The sequence below is a fragment of the Calypte anna genome, chromosome 2 (assembly GCF_003957555.1).
Source record: "Calypte anna isolate BGI_N300 chromosome 2, bCalAnn1_v1.p, whole genome shotgun sequence".
Taxonomy (NCBI): Eukaryota; Metazoa; Chordata; class Aves; order Apodiformes; family Trochilidae; genus Calypte; species Calypte anna.
In genome coordinates, this window is record NC_044245.1 from 143,232,896 (window position 1) to 143,259,620 (window position 26,725).

A 26,725-nucleotide genomic window follows, 5' to 3' on the forward strand; every position below is an offset into this window, starting at 1 on the left:
AAAATGTTATCAAAGAGTAAGAAATTTTTGTCAGTGCAAGTCAATTAGCAAAAGTCTATCTCACAACTGGGTGTCTCTTCGTTGTACACACATACACTCATCCAAGCATGCATAGGGACAGAAGCAGGACTTGAAAGTCCATGCTAAACTGATGCCTGTGACATTTGTGGAAAATCACATAAACCCAAGAACTGACAGTTTTCATAAATGGATCTTGCAGAGGGCAAACCAGTTATCTCCTTCCACGTAGTAGCATTCTCCCCAGCTTGGCGTGACACTGTGTCTGCTTTAGTCTTTAGTTCCTACTGGGATAAGGAGCAGCCAACTCCTGCATTAGTGATCTGTGGTAAAAATATATATGCAACCCAGATGCCATTTTCTCACTCTCATTTTGAGAACACTTGGGCTTTGGAGTAAACATTTATTCTAAACAATACAAGAGGAATGTGACTGCTCAGCATTGACTGAGATTAGTGGAGAGGGCTGGAGGATAGCTTTAGTTACACTAAAGAAATATGTGATAGAAGAAGCATGTTTTGACAAGGATAATATTATTAACTGTACAAAGATTTGCCTCATTAACCCTTTAGGAAGTTTCTCGGTGATTTTTGCATATTTTATGAAGCAGTACTGCTTGCCACACCAGCACAGTTTCTAAGTCCCACTATGATGCCAAATGTGCTGTCTTAAAGGTGGTGGATAAAAATCTGTGCTCTGCTCACTGAGGAGGCCAGATCATCAGCTGCAGCAGGATGGCAAAGCATCATTTTTGTCCTTCTAGGGATCTAAGCTGAGACTTAGTGAGGCTCTATCTTATAGTCATTAACACTACCATAATCTTTGCCACAAGAGCTTTTTTTAACTGTTGTGCACTGGACAGAGTCATCCAAGATTAATGAAATTATGTCTGTTTTGAGTAATTTTAGCTGGGGCTGTATTTGACTCTTGACTGTGCACTTGTGTGTTTGTTAGTGTGAGTTGTTAAAAGACTACTCTATTCCAATGCTCACATAGTTGGCTGGATTTCTATGACATTTTTTCGTGTTCCTGTAACTGAAGGGCAGAACTCCTCATTGATAAAACAAAAATGAAAAACACTTGTGTGTAAACCCATTCAACTATGTGAAGTATTTTCATTTTCTGTTTATTATATACATTGTACTAATACTGTATGTTCTTAATATCCATTTAGATTTATCTTTTGATTTTGTAACAGTCCTATTCTTAGTCCTATTCCTTGAATCTGTCCACCAATTGCACTCTTGAGGCTCTTCTCCTGACCGTAGCTGTGAGTACATGAGTACCAACATCCCATAGGTTGAGGGGCCACAGTGTGAACTGGTGCTGGGGGCAGAGAGGACACACAGACAGTTATTTCTCTGGGCTTCAGAGAAACATCTAATCAGAGAAGGCAGGTAAAACACCAGAAAGGTGGCAATAAGGATAAGATGCAAATTGCCTCCAGGGCTGGGCAGGCACCACAAATTGCCTTAGGTAGCTGCATCAGTTGCTGCAACTACAATTTGTAATTTTTCTCTATAAACCTGTACTCCCTCTCATCTTCTAGAAGTTGTTGTTTTGCTCTTCTTGTTGGAATCGCCTCTAATCCTGCTGGCCTTATCTATCCCATTGTTCTCTCTGCAGCTATGAAAACACTCTCCCACTGATCCAACCACATCTGGACATTCTCAAATCTTTAGGAGGTTTCTGTGTTGCTAACAGCTTGAGGTTGAGACAATTTGTTTTTTCTTCACACTTTGTGGTTATGAGGCTTCTACCATCAGTAGATTTTTGAGATCTTGGAAATTATCCATATATATGCAAAAGCAAAGTACCAAACTCCAGAAAAAGAAGAAATCAGCTTTAAGTTAACCAAAATTTTGATAAAAGTCTCAAAAAAGTACAGGGTGATTTTTGGAACTGTGTGAGCTACACTAGGACAGGCTGTTCCCATTAAAATGTGATCTAGAATATAACCACAGGGTCCACACATCTGGAGAGACCTTCCTTGGTGCTCTGGGGGCTTTAGGTGGACAGAACACCTTTCCAAGGAAATTCATCCATTCCTTCAGTGCAGGAGGAGGCATACACTCAAGTATCAATATGACTTTTACTCAATGTTTACTACAGTAGTACACTGACACAGTTCTGCAATGTGTTATTTACGAGCTCTGACAAGTTGATGAAAGTGCTTTCTTCTTCCATTAAGATCTGTTACTGGTTTTTTTTTTCCAATTATTATGAGCTTTTAGGTTATTGAATTTATTATCTGCTGCTTCAGTTTTATTTTCTTCCATTGGCACTGCTAAACTGCAAAGTACAAACTTGCATGTATTTGGAGTAATCCAAGTGGAAAAGAAACAGCAAATTCCAGATAGTTTTGCCAGTCACATATATCTATAGGGCTTTTTTGGTACAAAGGTGGATAAACTTGGCAGTATAATCCCTTTAGGAGTGAAGCTTTTTCCGTATGTCCTGATTTTTCTGAAAAGAAAGAAAGAAACGTATTCATCTGTTTTTCACATGCTTTCCCCTATTTTTGGCAGGACTTCATAATGTGAGGAGAAAAAATGAACCAAATGCATCCTCAGAACTGCAGAGGTCACACCAGACCTTACACTGGCTCATTAAATTTCAATAAATATCCTGCTATCTTTTGTTTTTTTAGTTCTTCTTGCAATCATGTACCATTTCCTTTTCTAAGGTGTGTGTATATAAATAGAAAAATATTTTTGTTTATCATTGAAATGAACATTTCAGACCAGGGAAACAGCAGTGTTGGTAGGCTTCTTATCTCCCATGACATGGGTGAGATGGCATTAGCAGCTTAGGATACTTGATCCCACAGCCAGCCTAAGGGTACTAATATGTACAGAATGGAGATGTGTGTGAACAACCCCATTAAACATTTCCAATACTTCTTGCAAAATTGAATTCTAAATCCATTTGTTGGAAATAAACAGAGAAATGGGCCACAAGATCATGTAGGGAGTGGCATTTCATATATTTTATACTTTCTTCTCTAAGGACATGGGTGTTATGAAATCCTACCTCATCTCAAATAAGCTTATTTATCAACAACACTACATTTGGATTTAACCTGTTCAATCGAGCATGTAGGTTACCTATTCTCACCAAAGTCCAGTGACAGTGGATATATTTTTGTTTCTTGGGGTTTTTTTTTCTGTTTTCTAGTACTAGGTTTATCTTTGCCAATGAGATACTGAACCGGATCTTGAATATGAGGCTAGGAACTCAAAACTGTGATCCCATATCTAACATGAACCCTCTGACAGAATTGTCAGAATGAGCAATTACGTTCATTAAACTATTTGACTATTTGTTCCAAATTCACAGTTCTTTTAAAAAAAAAAAAAAAATAAAAAAAAATCACTGCCAAAACAGCAGGCTAAGTATAAATGGACAGCAGGCTGAGTATATAAAATTGCATTAAAAGAAGTACAGAGAAATATTATTTTCATGCATATAAAGTATTTTGAAGTGAAAATATCAGTTAAGTTCCTCCCACATACCATTTAAGGTGTGGTGTCAGGTTCTTCAGAAGGATGCAATTTTCATTTCTGTGGTTCTCTTGTCTAGCTATCAGCAAAAAAAATTTAAAGCACAAAAAGAAAAGGGGACTCGAGGTCACACATTTGTTTCTTGTTCTAAACCAAATATATTAGAAAAGTATTCTGTTAATAGCTATCTGTGCTTTATGAGGACTAAACTATCCATCATTATTGGTCAATACAGTTAAAAAGATTGCTAAATAAATATCCCTATGTTCCCTATAAACCTTCTTCAATGGGCTTTTTCATCCTGAGTCATTTACTGGTAACTCTGGCTGAACTCTAGCTAGAGTTATGTTTATCTTGTTAATTTAAAGTTTAAGTGATTGGATAGCAGTGGGAAGTTTGGTATTTTGGTCTTGTTTGGGATGTCATTTGAATTTTGGATGAATTTACCTTGGCCTCCATCTGTGTGTGGAGTTTTTAAAAAGAACCAAAAAACTGCATTAAGCCAAATAAGAATAGAAGCTGTGACTCAAAAAGTTTTGAGATTAGTTGAAATTATTTCATGAGGAGAGCAAATACTATTTTTAAATGAAAGAAAAAAGAAAAAAAACAGAGAAGTCTTAAGCCATAGCCAGTCATTAATCATCAAAATGAGTTTCCAGTATGAAATAATTAGCCAGATCTAGAACAAGGACAAAGTTCAAAATAAGATACGTGGCCTAATTTTCAGTGGGACACAGTGTGAGGTCTCAGCAGTCCTAGTTCTAAGTTATACATTCAGTCCTAATGGAGAATACCATGGTGGTCTGCCAGATGATCAGATTCTTCTGTTCTGCCTGCCCTGATTATGGATAGCCATTAATGACAATTCCAATTTTGCAAACATAATTTTTGAGGGTCTCTGTATTTGGTTTCTTTTTGTGTGTGTTTTGATTTTATTTTTTTTTTTTTTTACTATTCCAAAAGCTTATGATTAAGGTACTTCAACTGTTGAAAATATGGATTTAATATCTGCAGCCTGTTTGATTTGGAAGAACAGTTTGATGAAATCAACCATAACCTGGTTATTTTTGTTCTAAATTCTGTCCCTCTCGTATTTTACTCTTCCCTATTGAAGCTGTTCTTTGTGTGCAAAAGTAGCTGTGGTTCTAGAGAGAGCACAGTAGAGCATCTGATGGCTAAGAAATCCCTTTCTTAATTGGAAGCATTTAAATGGAAACTACATTTCTGGATTAAGGAAATTTTCCTTAGAATCAATACCTTCACAATTAAATGGGTTTGCACTTTGTAATGAAAATTCCCAGCAAATGATATTTCAGGGTCTGCTGTTGTTGGCTCTGGATGTCACAGTTTCTGATTTTACTACCTGTTTTTCTGTAAACTGAATAACTGAACTCCAGTATTACTTTCTTTTGAAATGAAGTAATAATTCTCCAAGGGGAGCTCAGTTTGGTGTGTACAATATGCTAGGGTTTGATTCCCATTGGAATTCAATTCTCCCCCATTCGTGGCTCAATTTACCAGTCTGTCAAATTGTCATGTAAAAAGAGCTTTGAATTTGTTTCTAAAATGGTGACATCTTAGGAAGGAAAAAATATACACAGAAGACCTGAAACAATAATTTTTCATGAAGTGGTAGTTCCATGAAATCACCAAAGCCAGGATTTCATCCTTTCACTTAGCTTCCTTCATCACCGTTATTAAAATAACAGATTTGTACCTTAAAAGGGGACTTATAGTTATGCTGCTACTAGTTTAGGACATTAGTTATTATTTTTTGTTGACCTTAAAAACACTTTAAAAATCTCTTTTGCCACTGTGTCTGCAGTCCTCCCTTCTATCAAAGGTCCTCTGAAGCCCATGAGTGGCTGGAGTCTGCATTTACCTATTTAGAGATGATGCTGTTGAGCCACCTATATGGCACCCTGGGGTTCAGGAGTGCAGTTTGGAGCATCTCAGGAAATAACAATCTTCCTGCAGAGCCAGCAGTGTACAACAGCAAAGCTTTGTGTCTTTATCTGTCACTCTTTTTTCTTTCACTCCACTTTTCTTCCAGTGAAAACAGTGTCACTGCCTGGTGCTACCTTGAATATGCTCAGAGCTCTGAAATACTCTGAAATTCTGGTTTGGGTATTTCTGGACATTTTTTGCTCCCTTCCAGCAGTAATGGATGATGATCAGAGTGTGAGGGAGGAAAGAGAAATATTCCCCTGATATTTCCTATCTAGCTGCATTCTATATGTTTCCCAGTTGCCTTAGCTGCTGTTCTGTGCCTGTATGTATGTGCCTCTTTGCCCTCTTAATCTTATGTTTTCTTTTTCATCCTATTACTACAGATATGAACTGGTCAGGGTGTGGTGCCATCAACCAGAAATTCTGAAAGTAGCCCATGAAATTGTAGGGTTTTAAACAATTTTATGGCTTTGTATCAAATTCATCTCTATTAATATAAGGGCTAAGAACAGAGTCTCATTTGGGGGGACACCCTCAGTCCCAGCTCCCTCGTTTTACGTTTAGAGTTAAGTTCACCAGTGCTATTATTTCCTTAAATGGGTACATTTGTCCCCTCATTAAATCTCAACTAATTTCATGTCCTCTAATCTATTCAAAAGTGACTTTTATCTGAAAAGAAAAAAGCTCCTTTAAGTGTGCAGTACCTTTTGCTGCAATATCGACACTAAACATTGCCGTAATATACTGGGCCAAGCAAATTATTTTTAAAGCAAAATTATTAAACTATGATCTTGCTTAGTCCTTCTATAAACATTCGGGGAGGAAAAATATGCTTTAATCTTGTTTCAGTTCTACATTTTTTTGGTGAATAATCTGCGAATAATTCACTTTCCAGATGCAAAGTATTACTGCGGTATTATGATAAGACTAAGGAAAATACAAGCAAAGATGTATTTCATTTAGAGGGTTTTGTGTTTGTTTTTCAAAATAAAGGCTTTGGTGCCACTACCCGTAAAATAGAGAAGAATCATCTTTCTTTCAGTCCACCTGCAAGCCTTGTTCCATTAGAGGCAGATTCAGGGTCACAGCAGTGCTGCTGCATTTCACATCCAAAGATAAAATAGTTTCAGTTGTGCCACCTTTTGACAACGACCTCTGCAGCCACTGCAGATGAAATCTTTCTGAGTGGATCTGGGATTTGATTATTTCTGCCTTACAGACACCTCTACCTTCTCCCAGGTCTCCTGATGCTGTCTGCCTTCATGCAGCATGCAACCAAGTCAGTAAGACCTTTGTGAGGTACAGAAAATGTAATTGCACCATACCAGAAATGGCTCCTGAGCTGTGGCTCAAAGCTATGTGTTGAGCACATTTTAGCTACCGTTTTTATTAACAGAAGATGACCACATTTTTCTACAAGGTTTAAAGATGCTGAGTTGTGTAACCTTTCCTACTTGATCCTGCAAGTGTTGTCTTGCCTGACCAGTTTTGTCTCTAAGTTGTTGAAATATTCCTCATTATATATGCTAATTATTACATAGAACTAAACAACAATTTTTCAATCTTAAATCTGATCTCAGTCATTATCTCAAACTGTTTTGACTTGACTGCCATATATAACTTGAGGAGAACAGACTGTGTGAACCAAAACCACTCAGCTGGCAGAGAAATTAGATTAAAACTATGTCTAAGAGAAAACTTCATAAACATCTCCTATTACATCTCTCCTTATCCAAAGATTTGGGGCAGAATTCTAGCCTCAGTGAAGTAAATGGAAAAACTCCAGTTGTAAGAAGGGCCAGGATTTTATTCCAAGTCTGTGAAATTAGCCATAATTTACCTTCCATCATCGCCGCCAGATTCCATGTCACCACTTGCTTCCACTTTCCAAATATAAATTTAGTGAAAAACTGCACAAAACTTCAGGGGCATTTACAGAATAGCAAAGTGATTTTGTCCCTCTATCACTTTCTCTTATATGCCCATTTAATTTAGAATATGTGCCCTGCTGACTTCTAAGATTTCCTCATTATAAAAGTTAAAGACTCTACATTAACTTAATGTCAAATTCTTCTTGCTAGTGTTTGATATCCTTTTATGTTCTGATTTGAAGAAGCCCCACAGCTCATCACACCCTAATTAATAGTCATTAATTATTTAAAATTTTGCTTTATTATCTGAATTAAATTAGCTCCCTTTGTCCCCATAAATGATGGCTTTAATTACTTTTATATATATATATTTCTTTTTTTAGTTCAGGCCAGGAGCTCTTGATGGATGTTCAATATGCATTTGGGCTGCCATTCTACCCGAAGTATGAAGAACAATTTACTCTGGAAGAAAAGAGTCTTTCCTTGCAAATTATGCAGTATATCTCCAATTTTGTGAACTCTGGGTAAATATGTGACATTTAAGAATTTCTGTGACTGGGGAGGAGATGAGGAGCAGAGGGAATGTAATCCAGATCCTGCCCTCACTCAAACAGCCTCCATTTCCCCTAGAAATTTGTAATCCTAGAGGAGGGTCCTTGGTCAACACTGTTGGAAAGTCAATGCCAGGTTGTCAAGCAGAGACCAAAGATTTATAATATGACATTTAGCTGAAAGTAATAAGAAGTTATCTCCATGGAGCAGCTGCAAATTCTACTTGAATATATGGGGGCTACAAAGGCCTTGCTGTTATTTCTAGAGCTTAGTGCTAGGACTCCAATTCTGAACTATCTTGGCTAAGAGCCCTTATTCCCAGAAGAAACCAGATGAAGACACAGTGCACCCCTTGTCAACTACTCTGTGAATAACCTTCAGCTTTCCTGGGCTTTCTATGCACAAGAATGAGGAGTATCTCTGGAAAGGTGATGTGGGAACTGTGACTTTACATGCTCTTTAGAGAACCTTGGGTGGCTTTGGGATCAGGGGCTCTTAAGGGTGTTCATTAGCCTGTGTCTGCACAGGGTGTGTGTACCTGTTCCTTAGGAAATAAACCAGACTAACAAGTAACTTCCAGGTGAGAGGGTGTGAATGATTTACAAGTCTCGAATCAATTTGAACCTTGCTGGTCACAGGAACTGGATACACATTTCCTTGACCTAGCAGATCTCCTCCATTTTAGTGTTCACATCTTTGTTTTCTAATGAGCATTTCTCCTGTTCCCTTAGGAATCCAAACTACCCTCATAGTTTCTCAAGAAGAATGTCAGGGATGATGCCTCCCTGGCCTATGTATCTGCCAAATGATGATGGTGATAACTACAAGGAGTTCACTGTTTCCTTGCCAACTCTTAAGGGCTTGAAAAAAGCAGACTGCTCCTTTTGGTCTGATTATATTGAAAGACTGAGAGCATCCACAGGTGAGCAGAGTGTCTCCTGTCATTAAATAAAACCTAAATTCTGTGCTTAATGTTTTCCTCTGACTGTTGTCCGGTTATGTCAGTGTAGAAAAATAGTTTTCATGAATTAAAGATCTGTCATTGTCCAAAGTAGATACATCAGAGTCTCCTGAAAGGGTGCAACACTAAACAAAATTAATCTGTAGCAGACAATGTGTAATGAAGTTTCATTGTCTTGGAGTTCAAGCTAGTGAAATCTTCCTGCAGTGATGACAGAAGGTAGGATGAAGCTGGATCTCCTAATAGTTTGCTCTCTATTGTATCTATAATGTAGATTTCGGCCAAAGAAGAAGAAGAGTAGAGATATGGACCTTTTTTATTTATTGGAAGCTATCAACATGAGAATGTTGAGATTCATATGCCTTAGGAAGAGCACAATAGCTTCTATCCACTAGAAAGTGGTACCTGAGGTTTTAGATAAATCTCATGATGGTTTCTGCATGCTTTGGCTCCATACTAGAAAAGTTTCTTTGGTTTTTAGTTCTTCAATGTTTTCTTCTTAGGGCAGTAAGATCAGCTCTGTTGAGATTTTATGCTGCTGCTCTGTCCTAAACACTTAAATTGTTCTGGTAAATAATATCCCCTTCATATCTGTGTATCTTGTAAATAAATTTGGATAGCCTCAAGAAAAGCAAACAAAACAATCCCTTTCTTGGCAGGCAGAGATGTTTTAAATTATTCTTGGAGGCCTTCAGGCTTACAAGTGTTTTTTATGTCCTAAGGACTCATTTCACAATGAACACAGTCCAGGCCCTTTCTGCTCTGGAGGTAACTGCACTTCTGGGAACAAAATGGACTTTTCCTGAAGACTCTAAGCTGCTCAGGCTATCTGTACCTGACAGACCACCTCAAAATGACTGAGGCTGATTGAGTGACACAAACCTATAGTATCTCAGAACCATCAAGTTAGTGGTTCTGATAGGAACATAAAGCACTGATGCTCTTGTTTAAGGGACAGTAGGAATCATTGCTCATGTTCTTTCTTCAAGAGTGGACTCAAGATTTTACTATAAGCCTTTTCATCAGTTTCCTTCAATGTCTTTCAATCTCAAAGGAGATATTTTAATCTCTCCGATGGCTTTCTGCCAGTCAAGATATTCCTTATTTACAAAGCTTGATTCTGACGATTGAAAGATTCCTGGGTATATCTTGTAAATCTTTTTGGACTTCATCTCAGGCTGTGGCATGGCAGACTGAGCTGAAATCACCATTGTGGCAGAACCACTGCTGACTGAACACCACCGCCTCTTCCCAGAACTTACAAAAAATCCCCCCAAAAAGATGGGAAAAGATCCAGCAGGGCAGGTTGGTTTTGAGATGGAGAAGCTTTAAAATCATCAAAACTGGCATGAAAACACAACAGTGTTTGTGTATGGGTCAGTCCAATGGTCTGCCTAGCTCAAAATCCTACCCTTGTCAGTGACCAATTCAAAATACTTCCATGTTAAACATAAGAAATGAGAGGAGAGAAAAAAACACTGAAAGCATTCACAAAGATGAGTCAAATTTTTGAAAACAAGCCACACAATGTGAAAATTATGGAGCGCAGATTGTCAAGGAGAAGGTTTATAATGTACATATCAACGTGTTATATTGCAAGCAGAAGTGAGTACACTGCTTGCTCTTCAAGCCAGTATTTGCTTGGCCTCAACACCATGGAAGTGCAGCTACACAATTCACTTCTGCTAAAGTCCACCTCATAGCAATGTTGACTTGTCACCTTGCTTTGATAGCCATCTGAAATCTTATCCCACCCTGTGTTGCTGGATGAGCCTTTCTTGCTCCAGAGGCTCAATGAGCTGCTGGCCTCTTCCCTGCCTTGCACAAGAGCGAGCTGAGCTGAACTGGGCTCCCCTCTGTGGGTGTGTGTCCCACCTTTATTGGCCCCCTGGTAATAGGGGGCCTGTCCTAACCAGGCACAGGTGGACTCACACCCACTCTTTGGCAACTCGAGGCACCTGGTTTATCTTGTTTCTCTACAACCCTGGAATACTGGAACTTCTCATATTACTTCTACTTAGGTAAGGATCACATCAAACCCATTTCTGCCCCAGACCTCAGTATGTGATGGTAACTTACAAAGGCTCTCTTGGTAACAACCTGAACCCACCTCCTCATTCAAAAGGATTTGTAATGTTCATCAGTTCAGCTGGAAGGACTGGGTGAACTTTGGATGCTGATGGCTGTACACTCTCAATTTATTTTTGAGAGAAGGTTGTGATTTTTTTTTCTTTGTTCTTTGTTTGGGGTGGTTTTTGTTGTTTTGGTTTTGTTTTTTTTTTTAAGTCCCTAAGTATCACATTGCTGCTTGGATTTTGTGCCTCCTTGCACCATAGGTGGTTTAAGAGCTGAAGCACTCCACTTCTTTTGTTATCTGACTGCTCCTGGAGTGCTACCAGGCTGTCAGATGAGATCCTGGCCTGATGTTGGATGCTAAACTTGAGAGAGCAATGCAAACCAGTCTTGGGTGATGTTACCTTGCACTCTGAGGGGGAACTTTGTTAGTCAGCTGCTATGAGATGCAATCTAACACATACTTAGGGGAAAAAAGAGCAGTTCCCTGCTTTTCAATAATTATAAATCTTCATCATAATTATTTATTTTTTTTATAATACACTGTTCATTCTGACTTCTGAGTCTCTGTTGTGAGTTGTAATTTGTAGCCTCATGGCAAATAGATGAAGTTTACAAGGATGGCAGCAAGAGGCATTGCTAATGACACAAACCAGTTTTCATGTCCAAGTGGAGAGTGTTCTGATGCAATCTTAACTGTGATATGTACTATTTTGTTCATCTCACTTCTTCCTTCAAATTAGTCTTTCCAGCTTCACATATCATCTGTGATCTATAAGAAAAAAATTAAAAATAATTTTAAAACCCCCACATTTCCATAAAATGGAAAATTGTAAAAAACAGTGATCATAAAATCTATCTGCAACTGCTTTTCAAATTTTTTTATTAATCCTTTGTTTGCTGCCATGTGCAGTGTCTTGAATTAGAAATGTCAAATTAGGGAGAACTTTAGGCTCAAAACTCAGTACCTTAGGCCCTAGGTTTCAGTCCAACAGAAAACTGAGTTACTCCTAAACTCATAAATTGCAGTCCCTGGAATAAATCCTTTCATATTTAGAACGTCTTGCACAGCTGAAGTTACATGTCTTTTAGGTTATTCACTGCAGGATCTAGAAGCTTTTGTGTACATAACCAGATTGACTATTACCTGTAATTTTCCTTCCATTTAGTAAAAATATATCATCCAAGTTGAATTAAGTGTTTCATTTTGTGATCAGACTGCAATGTTTAATGACAGAATGTATCATTTGTTCCTGGCCTAACTGAAATGTATGTTGACATAATTGGAGATAATTAACATAAGTCATGTGCAATGCAATGCAATGATTCTTCCTGGTATTTACTGGCAATGCCTTTAAAAATTATGGAGGAAAGTTTGAATGTGTTTCATTGCTGATGATCTATAAATGTGGTGAAGTTTTTTTCTTTAAACCAGTTTGTAAATTTGACATTTTTGGGGGCAGTTTACCTGGGGAATGATGGAAGTGGTGGTGCTTGAAAAAGTTTGCATTTAGTAAATGTGGTTCCCATAGTTTCATTTCAAAAACATGCCTTATATTCTGAATCATGTTGGTTTCCATGGGAAGCATCAAAATGAGAAACAAGAGTAGTGACCATTGTGGAAAAAACCTGTAGATAGCTTTTTCCAGGGAATGTGTTAACAACTTCAAACTCTGAAAAACAGTAGTTCCAGAATGTTTATGCATATTTATACGGTATGTCTGGATGCTAAAATTCTTCTTGCAAAGCACAGTGGACTGCTCTTCCCAGCAGTGAGTCCCTTTATAAGGCCTCTCACTGCATCCCAGACAGGTAGACTTGGATCCAGTCTACATCTCTTGCTCATTTAACTGGTATCTAAACAGAACCAGTCCTCCTAAAATGAGGGCCTCCATAAGCAGAGATGCAATTGGGGAGAAGATACAGTTTGTGTTTTCAAAGTGAAATCTTGTCTGCCTAACCCATGTGCCTAAATTTAGACACTTAGGCATACTGTGCATGTCCAAGTGAGCTACACTGGACTCCACCTGTAGAAAATTCAACAATTCACAAAGCTGAAGCCTTCTTCATCAGCTCTGAGACACCACATGTAACACACAACAGCCCAAATAAAGGAACAATGTTTGTAGTTTGACTTTAATCAGGATCGAATCAGGAATGTTGTGGTTAGAAGTCATCTTTTACTCATTCTATTGACACCTTCTTTTTGGAAACCTCCGCTAGAAAACAGATTCCTTTAGTATGAGATGACAGCAGTGCAGCAGTGAAAGCACTCTGGCTCAGATACATTAAATAAACACCATCACTCCAACCCCTTGGCATAGTTTGCTGTTGAGGCAAATGCACTACTGAAATAGGGTGGAAGACTAAAATCATAGAAGGTAAAGAACAAGGAAGAAGAGATCTACTGGATGTTAGAGCCTGAGGCTCTTTGTATCCCAGACAAATTAAAGTTCCCCACACTCCCTGCCTGGGAAGTAAGTATTAGGAGATAATACAGAAAAAAACCCAGTCTTTCAGTAGTACTGTTTGCAGTCCATTGGCAATTATTTATAGCATTCTGGAAGCATGATAATTATCATTAGATGATTTGCAATTACCCTGAAACATTTTGCTAGTGGTCTGCAGACTGTGCTTCCTGAACATTTATAGCTGCATAAAAAAGCACTTAAGTGTCATTGACAAAGTGTATACCTTCTAGCTTGCTTCATCAAAACATTACACTTATTTTAATCATAACTATATTGTCTTTTCAGAAAGTGCAAGGAATGGAGAGCCACCTGCAGGAAACAGCCCTACGGAAGCTCCTAGTGAAGGATTTATCTCCCAGGGGAGCCAGCCACGGGGAGACAAAGTGGCTGACAGCAGCTAGGCAATCACAGTGCTATTGGATGGGTTCTTCACAGAATTGTACATCCATGCAACTGTGTCACACCAGGTGAACAAGTTGTTTCATTTAGTTAACTTTCTGAGAGAGCAAAGCAGGCCTTTCAAGAGAGCGTTTTTTCAAGAAAATTGATGAATATGGCACAAAGTAAGCCCTACAGATATTCTCTTAGGTCAAAGGAAACTGTAATATTCGAAATGAAGTACTAATAAAAGCTGCAAAAAAAAAACCCAAAGTGCTTGGACTTAACTTCTTGCAACTACCCAAATGCAAACACATTGCAGTAGCACCATCCAGAAAAGGATGGATATGCAAAGTCTGAGAAGTCCCTCAGCTGATGAGGCTCAGATTTCCCATATGTCCCATCTAACTTATTCTTTTTTATTACTCATCCTGTCACAAACTGTTAATGGGAATGGGAGCCTGGTTTGGCGTTCTGGAGAAAAATAAAAAGCTGCAAAGAGGGGAAGGGTTGGATCCAGGAAGAACAATGTAAGAAGGGAATCTAGAGTATGCATTGAGGATGTTCACATAATGCCAGGCACGTATAGGTGCTATATTCAGCTCATGATTCTCTGTGAAAATGCATATTGGAGCATTTGGGTAAAGCCCAACACACAGCAGTGATAATACAAAGCTTATGTTAGTTAGAGCCTAGAATGTTCTGTCCTTGGAACATTCATCTTTGTAAGAAGAATGTAAAATACAAAATAGTTTTGGAAACATAAAGAAAAGTGTATCCTGGGTTTATAGCTAATAATTCTGAAGTTTGGGTTAGGATGTTAATTCATGCTGGGATCATTTGACAACAGATAATCCTCAACTGGCAATCCTCAATTGGCAGTATGTCACACACATGTTCATGATACTTGAGAACAAAAAATGAAATCAAGGTTGCCCTGAAACTAAGAGCACAATTTCCATTTATTCCAGTAGGACCCAAATTTCATGTGCAGTGTTGAAATAAAACAACTCATAAGCTTCTGATTGCTGTTTGGGACCTTTGCCAGTGCATGAGCAGTTACTGCTGTCTGCCATGTACCCAGGTTTCCAAAGATTTTACCTAGCTAGAAGGAAAAGTGTGTAATGCTCATAATTCTTATACTTACATCATTTTCAATGAACAGTAAAATAAAGAGAAGAATCAACAAGCTTGTAAACTGATTAAATATAAAAAAGATGGAGAAATCAAACTGTTTTCCATAATCATCTTTACTGGTGCTAGTTAACTGTAAATGAAAAGAAAGTTTTAAGTACATTTTAAAAAGCCCAGATCTTAATTGTGCAGCAAAGCAGCAGTGCATGCTTTCTTTGCAGTTACTACAGATGGGGCAGTTGTGATTTCTTGGCCAAGATTGGGTTTAGTTTTTCCTCTTTTGAGACTGCTTCTGGAAATCAATGTCTAATAGATTCTATTTAAAACTCAATGCACGCTGCCAAAAGCTCTTATTTTAATAACATGTAGATTTTACATGTGTCCATATACGTAGACAGTCATGTGCATTATTTCCAGCCCTGGGTGGACCCAAACCTGAGCTACAGTATTTTATGTCCATTGTACAGTGATTTGGGTTAAAGAACTGTGGGTTTCTTGAGTTCTGTCACCTAATTTCCAAATGGCAACATCTCCTTGATTTGACCCTAATAGTGCTGTGATTCTTTATAACTATACATACGTATAAATATATATGTAAATAATTCTTCAGCAAATAGGAAAAGTTCTTCTTCCTCTGTTAAACAAATGCAATAATTAATCGGAAAAGATTTTAAGTCATTTTGTGCTCTGTACTGCTCCTCCTTATCTTTCAACCCCATCTGTGAGTAATCTTTTCCCAGCTAATGTTGTTTCTGCACTGTACTCTTCCAAAAAATCAAATTCTCCAGGGCACCAAACAAATCTCAGTAAAATACTGCTGTTAAGTGGGCTATTGACTGTGGGGAATTGGCTTGGTGTTGCCATATGCCAGGCAGTATTTTTACACTGAGTCATATAGAAAATGGGCCATGAGATTAACAGTGCTGATGAATCAACCCACTATCCCATAGCTCCTGTTAAAGAGACTTTAAAGGCTATAGTACAAACACTGGAATGCTGAAAGTAATTTAAATCCTAGTAAACTATAAACATATGCTTTTAATTATTTTGTATAGATGAATATTTACTAATACAAAGGCAATTTTTTCCCCTGCTGTGTATACAAACTTTGGTAGTGCCATTCCAAACAGGCCAGCTTCCCAAAAAGTAACTATTCTCAACTGGCTTCTGAATCATCAAATCCTAAGAAAAAGACCAAATACCTCCAATCAATTCAATAACTCCAGCAGGAAATTCTCACCTCATCAGGGTTCCTTTCCCAACACTGTGAAACCACTGTCTTCTGCATCACAAGATCATAAAGCATAAAATAGAACACACAAAATATCTTTGCAAACTAATTATATGCAGCACCCCCAGCATTCATCTGCTCCCCATAAAGCTGATAAACAGGACATATTTAAAAGACTTCATTATTGACTCGTTACTGAAAGACAAATATATAATTTTTTCCTGTCCACTATTCAACTCCATTTTAAGCCCAGGTTCTAGACTCTGGAATTTGAGAAAAAGTTTTAATTTTGGGCTAGCAACTCCAAATCTTAGCCTTGTGGACTCCTAATTACAGTCTTGGCCATCTGGTTGCCTTGGTAGGCAGGTATATATGACCAGGCTTTTAGGTCACTCCTCCTGAGGTATTCAGTTTGGTAAAAGAGCCTTTTTAGTATGGAATTTTTTTAAAACATCTTTACTTCATTAGTGGCTTATTGCCTCAAACTCACCCTGGTTACATCTCTTTAGACCATTCTGTTTCTCCCCAGGTTTCCTAGAAGCCCTCACACTCTTTTCTACAGCCCACTATTTGTTTCCTCCTTTAAAAATGCAGTATTTTTTTCTCATTTCTATTCACTCTTCTCTTCCCCTGTGCTGGTTCTGTTCATTTTCTATGCCTGTAAACTTGCTTCTGACTAGGTGCATTTTGATGCAGACAATGCAGCCTCGTGATCCCACGTGCTCATCTCATCCCATATTTCACCCTCTCCTCCATCCTCTGTCCTCAGGCTCAAACATCTTTGAAATCTGAATGAGTTTTGCAGCAACACAAGTGATCCAGCAAAAAATTGGCTGTAAATCTGGTCACCTTCCTGACTTTACTAATCTTCCTCATGGAGACCCACACTGTTAAAAATAGCCCAGTCAAATCCAATAAGGAAATTTAATTAGGAAAGCCTAAGTATGAGCTTACTGGCAGAGAGGTCAGGAGGCTTTAGGCTCAGTGATACTGAGAGGCCAAGTCTGCTCCCACATATAGTTCTTAGAAAGAAAAATACATTCTCAGACAATTTAGGTCATTGTGAAATACCAATAGTCATATAATCAAATATAGTCAAATATCCTGAAATATCAAAGACTTTGGTGATCTGGTAGTGAAACAATGCACAGAAGCATACTTTCCTCCTTCCTTCTGGAAATAGCTATAATATATTAAAATTGAAGCATCCTTTAAAACTTTCAAATGAAGACACACACAGACAAACCAAGTTAATGCCATTTAACTCATTTAATCTGAGCTTTTTAAAGAGCCATCAGAACCTTTCTGCATATGGAGCTGAGTGATGTTGCATCTTGAGGCTTGAAATCTAACCCATTACAGCACTTCATGTGATTCTTTGCACAGAAGATATTAATCAACAGGAAAAAAAAATAGATATTAGAAAGTTTTTATCATGCAGAGTTGGCAAGAAAGCAACTAACTAAATGGCAATTCTGGAATGTTAATTTTTTTCATAAGTACTTGACACATACAGCTGGGACATCTCTGCTGCTTTCCTGCTTTTGCAGGCACTCACATCATATGACTCTCTTGGCTAAAATTAATGACTCAGACTTCTACCACAGCAGCATCATAGCCAATGCTCTGTATCATATGAAAGGTTCATATTCTCTCTAACTTGCTCTAACTACAGTATATAGCAGTGGCTTATAGAGTAGTAATTATAGATTTACAGACCATGGCTCTTCCCCATATAAAGCTAAAAAATAAACATGATCACAAAGCCAAAGATCCTCCACATGGTCCTCATTTGGTCTTTGAAACATAAACACCCACCTAGCAGGGATTTTATATAAATTTCAGGTGGTGAGAGAATTTGGCTAATAGGAAGTGTGGTAGTCAGTCCTTTCAACTTTTTCTGTCTCCATGACATTGATCTGGCCCAAAGCTGAGAGGTCACTCATTCTGCCCCTGCAGATCTGAATCCTCTGGTGTGGCCATTGGTCATGGCAATGTTAGCTCCCACTCCTAGTTTTCCAGCTGCCCAAGAAAGACCCTTTGATTCCATCAGTGACTAAAACTCACCAAACATCAGCTCAGAGCTCCTCAAGGAGCATTAAGGCAGTTTTTCATCAGGATTTCTGCCATATTTGCTCACTCTCTAGGAGTCTGGCTGTATGATTGCCTGTGGAAAATACCACATTTCACAGCACAAGTTTTGAGTCCTTCCAAACATTGTTGTGTTTTTTGTTTTAAGGAGACCTACTTTTCCTTGTTGTTATTCCTCATGTATTCTGCCATCACAGTAAGAGAGGCAACATCTCAGTAGTTTATCTTGGCTGCTTCCTACACAGTGACTATAGAGAAGCTAGTGAGAAGAAGTCAATGAACCTGATAGTATCTTGTAGGCCACTGCATCAAAGTCAGACACAACTGGATATTTTTAAACATTACAGCTGTTTTTCAAAGCTGACTAAGGAATTCTCTAAGTCAGACTCCACTAACCTGGTGGGAATTTGGCTTCCCAGTTCCTATCATAGCTTTGGAAGCCCCAACCAACATCTGTGCAATGGTCACTGCTCATTTAGGAGTCTTGGCCCTTTCATAATGAGTGGATGTCCATTCTGAGAAGCAAAATTACCCCTGGCAGCAGTTCAGTGAGTTGTGAAGGGAGAATTTAGCTTTTCTTTTTTTTTTTTTTTTGCTCAGCACCCCTGGTAAAGATTATATTTTTTTAGCAAAAGATACCAAAAAAAGTTCACCTGCTACTTTTTTTTTTCATGTTAATAGCTGGCCAGTTTTCAGGGTCAGCCAGCACTTTTCATGATCATTTTTCATTATCAATGTGTATGTACTTTCATACCACATCCCCACATTTTGCAGCAATATAAGACAAGTCAGTCACAGCCAGGTTACAGCAGCATTTTATATGAAGGTAGAGATCTGGCCTGCATGTGTCAGGGAGTTTAAATGAAACTAGAGCCTAAGCTGAAGAGCAGAGATGCTTACAGCTTCTTCTCATGAGGTTCAGCTCCCACAGACAGACACATCATATGCAGAGAGTGTGTAAAGTAGAATTATCTTTCCAAAGCAAAGCAAACAGAGTAGCCCTGGGTTGAAAGCCTAAAAATCAAACCTGATTAAATCATGGAATCATAGAATCTTTCAGGTTGGAAAAGACCCTTGGGAGCATTGAATCCAACCATCATCCCTACTCTACAAAGTTCTCCCCTAAACCATATCCCCCAACATCACATCTAAATGTCCCTCAAACACATCCAGGGATGGTGACAGAACCACCTCCCTGGGCAGCCTATTCCAGTGTCTGACCACTCTTTAGATTAAAAATTCAGACATAAAAGAAGGAAAAAATATTTGTTAAGGAACTCGTAAGATTGTTGTCACCTTGTAGAAGTCAGGTGAACTGTGTTTTTGGTGGGGTTTTTTTGAGAAGAAGGTGAAGAGAAGTAAAACCAATATAAAAACAACAGCAGGAAGGTTTTGATTTCAAGCTTCTCATAAAAAGAATTACATTAGGCTATCATAATTGCTAAAGTACATAAATTTTTAAAAATTAAAGGATGAATTTTCAGTGAAAAGTCTTTTTTGATAAAAAATTTTGGTTACATACCTTAAGAACAGGATATCTGGGTAAAATAGGGATTTATTATGGCTTGGTTCTTGTACTATAAACCAAAATGAATACCAGTGTCCAGGTTTGGGCCATATTTAGTAATTTTTCCAATTTATCATTACTGTTTCATTAAAGTTCTGTAGTTTAGTTTTCAACCCATAAGTCTCTCTCCCCTATTCTCTCCCCTTCCTTTATCAGGGAGGAGAGGGGGATTAATAGAGAGAATCTGTTATTTGGTTAATTGCCAGGCCAGTGTTAAACTGTGACAATTAGTTTGAATTAGTGGCTGATCTTTGTCAAATGTGGATGGCTGGCTGCTGGCTGCCTTACTCTGTAACTACCAAAACTGGCACAGCTGAAGTATGACAAATTAGCAGGCCCTGCCTCAAATAAGTTTTAGCTTGCCTCTGGCACAGTTCTTTATTATCATGAGGGTGGTAAGACACTGGTACAGGTTTCCCAGGAAGCTGTGAATGCCTCATCCCTGAAAGTGTTCAAGGCCGGGTTGGATGGGGCTTAGAGCAACCTGATTTAGTGAGAACTAGAGCATCTTTAAGGTCCCTTCCAACACAAGCCATTCCATGACCGTGATGACAACTCTTCTCAAGAGCAAACACTGATATGAAGATATGTGAAATGAATCAGAATGGATTCTGCTATCATGAGAGCATTTCAGTGACAGTCTTTCAAGATACAATTCTGCAGCATCCTTGGGATGTAATGAAACCTGCATACAGGTATGTCTGTAGTTGCCTTTCAGAGCAGATGTGCAGGGGACCACAAGCATGTGGTGATGAAAGATATTTATTAGAGCAGGAAGGCTGGCAACTCACTAGTCAGAGGGATGTCACCTCAAATTTGCAGTTTGTGATGGAGATTAGAAGTGCCTAATATTTGATTAGATCATGTAGGATGATGCTAAATGGGAGATTTAACTCTTAAGTAAAGCCCATGTTCAGGTGAGAGACTGGGTAAAAAACTAATCAGCTGAACTGTCGGAGTATGAAAAGAATAGGACAGAGGAATGAGAGGAATAGGACAGGTTCAGCATCTCAACCCAGGCTAAAGTGTAATAAAAATTCTAATGGGTGTTTTTTATTCAAAATCCTAACTTGCAGCAGGGGTAGGGTGTATGACAGTTACACAAGTCATAATTTATCACATGAAATAGATTACGGGGTAGATGAGACCAGGGTGGGAACTGACATCACTTTGTTCAGAGATAGCAGAGGTGTTTTCAGCAATGCATATAGCAGGGAAAGGATGGAACTTAACTTGTCTCTGCCTCACCAGGGATGGACTCTGATAGGGAATAAACAGAAAGGAGGAAGCCACTTCCTAAAGTGTGTTGAAGAGATCCCTATATCATCTCTCCATTAGGTTTAAATTCATAGTTATGCAGGCAGCTAACTTAGTACCTGAGAAGCTAAGCATATAACTTCACTCACTGTCCTATCCTTAGCTCTTGTAGGTGAATATTATGTAAAATGTGGGCATGAAATAAGAATTTCAAAACTAGCCTAAGTTGTGGTTTCCTACCTGATTTCTCTGACTCATACTCTCTTTTTTTTACAATTTCTGTTACAGCCTCCTGGGCTGTCAGGATGTGTGCTGTGAGATGCAGGCTGAACCCCTTGGACATCATGATGGAAGGGGTGTTTGCTTTGTCTGTGGCAATCCTCAGGGACAAGCACTCTTAGGAGCCAGGCTTCCATGGATTCAGTTAAAGGATTAGCCTGACAACTTGTTTCTGACCCAGCTGACACCATCAAATGTCCAGTCAAGGAGCCTGACTGCTTTCAAAGGCAGCAGAGGGCTGACAGGCAGAGAGAGAAGTCAAACTCTGACAGCTGTGTTTGCTTCAGATCACTTGCATGGCACTTTGCACTCCTTTCATGCCTGGTAATAAATGCTTGAAGTTCTTAAACTTGGCAGAGATCTTTCTATCAAAAGCCACAGGCCTGCCTTTCAGCTGAAGTCAGAAGTGCCAGCAGAGCCAGAAGCTGCAAGCTGCCCTGATTTACACCACTTGCACTCAGAGTGGTGACTGTTTATGAGGGGAAAGAATTACTCTTTGTCAAGATGCCACAAATGCTCCTAAAGGAGTACTTGCTCTGAGAAGTCATTTTTCACAAAAAAATCCTCTCTGCAACCTCCACCTCGGAATCCAGTCACAGATTTGCACCTTTTTCAGAATATTTTTGTATGCTAAAAATAGATCTCTTGGCCTATGCTTAGCTCTCTGTAATGCCATTGTGTGACAGACTAGAGATCAATAAAACCTTGTGGAAGACTAGAAAGCTAAACTTTGATGCTGATTCCATGGATCAGGTGTTTAGGCAAATCTAACCTATTACTTTAATCCACCTTTTCTTTTTCTACCTTTCCTGTTACTGTCCTCATTTCTCTCCTATGTCTGCAGGCCAGAACCTCTTTCTCATTACTGACCAGGCTAAATTTTGTGGAGGATTCCATAGTCCCCTTTGCGCAAGCCTGTTTGTGATCCAAGGCTTGTATCAGAGGTTGATCTCCTGTGGTTACTCTCCTGCTACTCACCCTCACCATGTGCTAGGTTTCACGGTCCTCCTTGGCTTATGGTCTTCACCTCAAATTTGGTTATCATGGTGCTTACAGAACTCAACATTGTGGGTAGGCATGACAAGCATAGTGGGAACCACCAGAGGTTGTGCAATAGGATGCTGAAGAGCAGCTACTAAGAGTAACCCAAGAGTAAACCTTGAGGGAAGGTGAGTGCTCTGGATCTCCAGAACTTACATCAGATTTTAAGGCATAGCAATGCAAGAAATTACTCTCAGAAGAAAATAAATTAGAAGAGACCACATTCTCCCCCCCGCTTTTGATGCTGCCATAAGTCAGGTCTATTCCAGAAAAGGTTTGTGAGAATGTTTGGACTAGGGTAATTTGTTCAGCCAGACCCTCCTTACACCTAGCAGCTTGTACTAGTGAAGAAGCACTCTTTATGCAACTTGTGCTCATGCAGCTCCAAAGAAATGGCCTTATTTCATCCTTATTAGTGATCTTTTTGCCAGTACAGAAATTTTTGAAGAAAGCCACACACCCCAAGTGATACTGGTTTTGTCACAGCCCCTGAGCCAACAGGAAATGCTGTCCTGGAAGAGTCCTGCTCTACATCCACAGCCCTTCCCTGGCTGGCTGAGGCTTAGCTTCCAGTTCACAGCCTCTTTCCTGCCCCTCACTTCCTCCTTTCCTCTGCAGCTAATTTTTCTGTCTCTTTAACTCCTAATTATTTATCTTCACTCTATCCCATTTATTCACACTAGTTCACACAATTCTCCCTAATCTTCAAGCTGGGCCTCTGATGCAAAGCCAATAACTGGGGTGCATTCTGAAGTCCCAGCAAGGTACCACTCTTCTCTCCAGGTGACTGAAAATCCAGTCCAGGTCCATTTTTGTTTCTGTTCTGTGATGCTCTCCTTAACTGCAGCAAACCCTAACAGAAAAGTTTTATCCTTTGTGCTTTGCACTTGCACAGTTGGTTGTCATTCTGCTGCTGCTGCAGGGAACTTGGAGCTATTCCACTTTCATTTTTCAGTAAATTGACTTCATAGTTTATGTGACTGAATAGAAAAGTAAAATTAAGAGAGAAAAAAAATCTTAAAATTAACATAGTGTTTATATTGCTAAGGTGTGGGGGGAGTAAGCTTAGTGCTAATTAAAAGATCAGAGCTCTGCACAAAGTAGCTGATTCACATCCCCAGAGAGCAATATTTATGGGTAGTGATAAAATCTAATGGTAAAAGTAGAGGGAAAAAATAAACAAATTAAACCTGCCTTGAAGTGATGCCTGAGACACAACATGGGTAATTCCCAGTCAGCATTTTCACTCAGTAAAATAGGTCCACCATAGTAAATAGGTCTGTGGACAAATGTGTGCTGAGATAAAAAACCTGCACCACAGCTGACATCAAAAGAAAAGCCTTTTTTTTTGCCTAATATATTGGAGAAGTTGTTTGAGAACAATTCATCCAAGGGAAATTCTGACCATTTGTACTGCAGCCAGATCAGGAAGGCTTCTTGCAACTGGCCAAGAAAGTGCCTGGCCCTGAAAGCATCCTGAAGTTCTGAGTACTTTGAAAGAAAACAGAGGGTCGAACAGAGCTGATGTCTCCTTGCACTGAAACTGGCAGCAAAACTCTTTCTGACTTAAGTCAAAGGCTTGCCTGATGAGAGGAATGGTCAGGAAGGGCAAAATTCATGTGCTACCACTGCAAGGCCACTGAGCCCCAGCCTTAAAAAGAGGAGATGATGCAGGGCTGAGCCTGGCCTATTGAAAGTTTAGAAATAACAGGAGCATCACCTCAAACCCCCATCACCTTCTGGGCTCCAGCATAGACAGAACAAAGGTGAGAGGTAAAGGCATCTCATCAAATTTTGGTATTTGGTAACTAACTCAGGTGTTCACTTCTTGCAAGAGGAAGGACCAGAGATCCACAGTGGCAATGAGAGGGGGACAGAGGTCTACATGGTGGGTTACTCAGCAGAGCATCAGCTGACAGTGCTGGGGAGGAGGAGGAGTAGGGCTAGGGGCAAGCAGGGTGCTCAGTTGAACACAGCAGTGCTCAGCAGGAGAGAGGCTCCCTCTGACAGTGCAAGGCTCCCTCCAAGGCTCTGCATCACATTGCCAAGCCAGAGACAGGGTGAAACTGAAATATTGCTACAGTCACAGAAGGAGATGTAAGTGAATAACTGTTTGCCAAGACTCCCTTCAAGTGCAATGTGCAACTGGAGCACATTGCCTGCCACTTGCTAGTATAATTTAAACAAAAAACCCAAGGCAGAATGTTTCCATCAAATCCTGGGCAGGAAGAGTGTGCTATTCTCTGTTAGCAAGAAAGACATTTTATATGCACACCTACATTCTCACCTAACTAAGATACAGTATAAATTTGTCCCCATAACTGGAAGTCATTCCACTGCTTTTATGTGCAGAGCTGGATTCCTCATGTGCATCATCATCTGTGCTTTCACAATGAGAGAGCATCAAATTTACTCCTAAGTATTTCTTTAGCCCCAGTGACTGAAGCCTTCACTGAGCACTATTTCTTTGTCTGTAATTTGAACATGCAGGCCTAGTGGCATGGGAGGGATGTAAATTTTTATTACAAAATTACAAGCATTTTATTACAAAATTAATTATTTTATTATTACTGTTATCTACTGAAATCCCAGCAGACAGACAGCAGATATGAGTACAGAAATAAACTTGAAGCCACCGAGAGCTTCAACAGGACCTCTTACCTTAAATCCCACAACACAGAATACCTTTGGTATCTAAAGGTAAACTTTGAAAGCACTTGAGAACCTTTGGTAGCTAAAGGGAAACTTTAAAAACACTTAGCAGTAGAAGGTTTCTCAGTCATAGCATCATAGAATAGTTTTTGGTGGAAGGACCTCTAAAAAGATCATCTAGTCCAAACCCCTGCAGTGACCAGGGACATCTTCAATTAGAATAGGTTGCTCAGATCCTTGTCCAACCTAACCTTGAATGTCCTTCTTCAAGACAACAGCACTCTGCTTGCTTATGGCTACAGAAATTGCAGATGAGAGATGTAAAGATCCCTACATCCACATCATATTCCCAGTTAAGCACGTGGGAGTCTCTGCATCATTACTGGGATGAGCTGAGAAGGGCTCTGGAGCCAAGCATCCCTCCACAGACACTCACCACTTTCCCAGGACTTCTTGTAAGCAACTTTATTAACTGAAACGTCCTCTGCAGAAGAGGCATTAAGTGAGATAATTACATATTTATAATAAATATATCACATATATATATATTCATATATATATATATAATCTACAGAGTCCTGCCTAAAACCTGTGGCAGATGAGATTTTTGGCTGTCTCAGAAAAGCATGGATCATCTAAGCTATTAATGGCCAAAACTGTCAGGAGATTTTAAAACTTTCCAGATTGTCATCCAGTAGCTGGTGAGTCAGACCCAGCCTTCAGTTTGAAGAGATGAAATTTTCTTTTATTTTTCTTCTCTGCTTAAGGAATCCCAACATTGAAATCTCTGAAAAGCCTTAAGGCTGCTTTTCAGGGGTCCTTTGGGATTAAAGGCTGTTTCTCTATGAAGAAAAATAAGGTGTTGATAGAAGAAATTTCTGCATGAAAGACAGGGAAAGAGAAAAAAAGAGGAAGGATATGGCAATGTATCCCCTCTTGCATAAACCCTGGGTGTCTGAGAAGACTTCATTGTGGAGGCTGCAGTCATGATCCCACTATTAAGGCTGATGCAGAGATTCTCAATTTACAGATCTTTAATTTGAAATAAAAGAACACTTTCTCTATTCATTCCAAAGAGAAGCAAACAGAATAGAAAATGCAAGTTTTGGGTTTTTTCCTTAAATGACTGGAAAAATAAAATCCTGTGCAGAAAAAAGGAGTCCTCAAATCATCTGCTTTCACAAGCTGCACAAGTCCCCTCATTTTTCACTGTTTAGGAACATGAAACATTTAGGAACTGGAGATTTTCTCTCTCAGTGGTGTGAGATTAAAAAAATGCTGGACAAAAGTTGGGTTTTTTTCGTATCTAGGAAGACATTACAGATGTTGCTGATCTCTGCTCCTGTGGGGTCTCTCCAGGGCTGCAGGGGATCCCTGCTCTGGGCCTGCAGCACCTCCTGCCCTCTTCCTTCTCCTTCTTGTCCTCCTTCTCCTTCTCCTCCTCTTTTTCCTCCTCCTCCTCCTCCTCTGGCCAGAGATTGCTGTATTTAACTCACAGATGTGGCCACTGTAGATATGGAAAGGACTCCTGAAAATGGCTCAGTTTTCTAAGATTTTAAAGTAACAGCTCTCTTTTTTCTCTCCAAGTAACAAAACGTTTGGAGTAGGTTTTTCTGGAGCCTTCTGAAGGGAAAGACCACTGCAGGCATTGGCAGGGAATATGCTTTCAGCTGGACACATTCCTCTGGAGGAGAGC

The 26,725-nt window shown here is 39.3% G+C and overlaps 1 protein-coding gene across 1 annotated transcript in view; it reads left to right on the forward strand.

Moving 5' to 3' along the window:
- Window positions 1-13,800, forward strand: part of TG (thyroglobulin) — a 150,082-nt gene extending 136,282 nt beyond the window's left edge. Inside the window, 4 exon segments of the mRNA XM_030444713.1 lie at window positions 3,917-3,920; window positions 7,736-7,866; window positions 8,626-8,816; window positions 13,685-13,800. Coding sequence (XP_030300573.1) covers window positions 3,917-3,920; window positions 7,736-7,866; window positions 8,626-8,816; window positions 13,685-13,800 — 442 coding nt within the window.
- The last annotated feature ends 12,925 nt before the right edge of the window (window positions 13,801-26,725 follow it).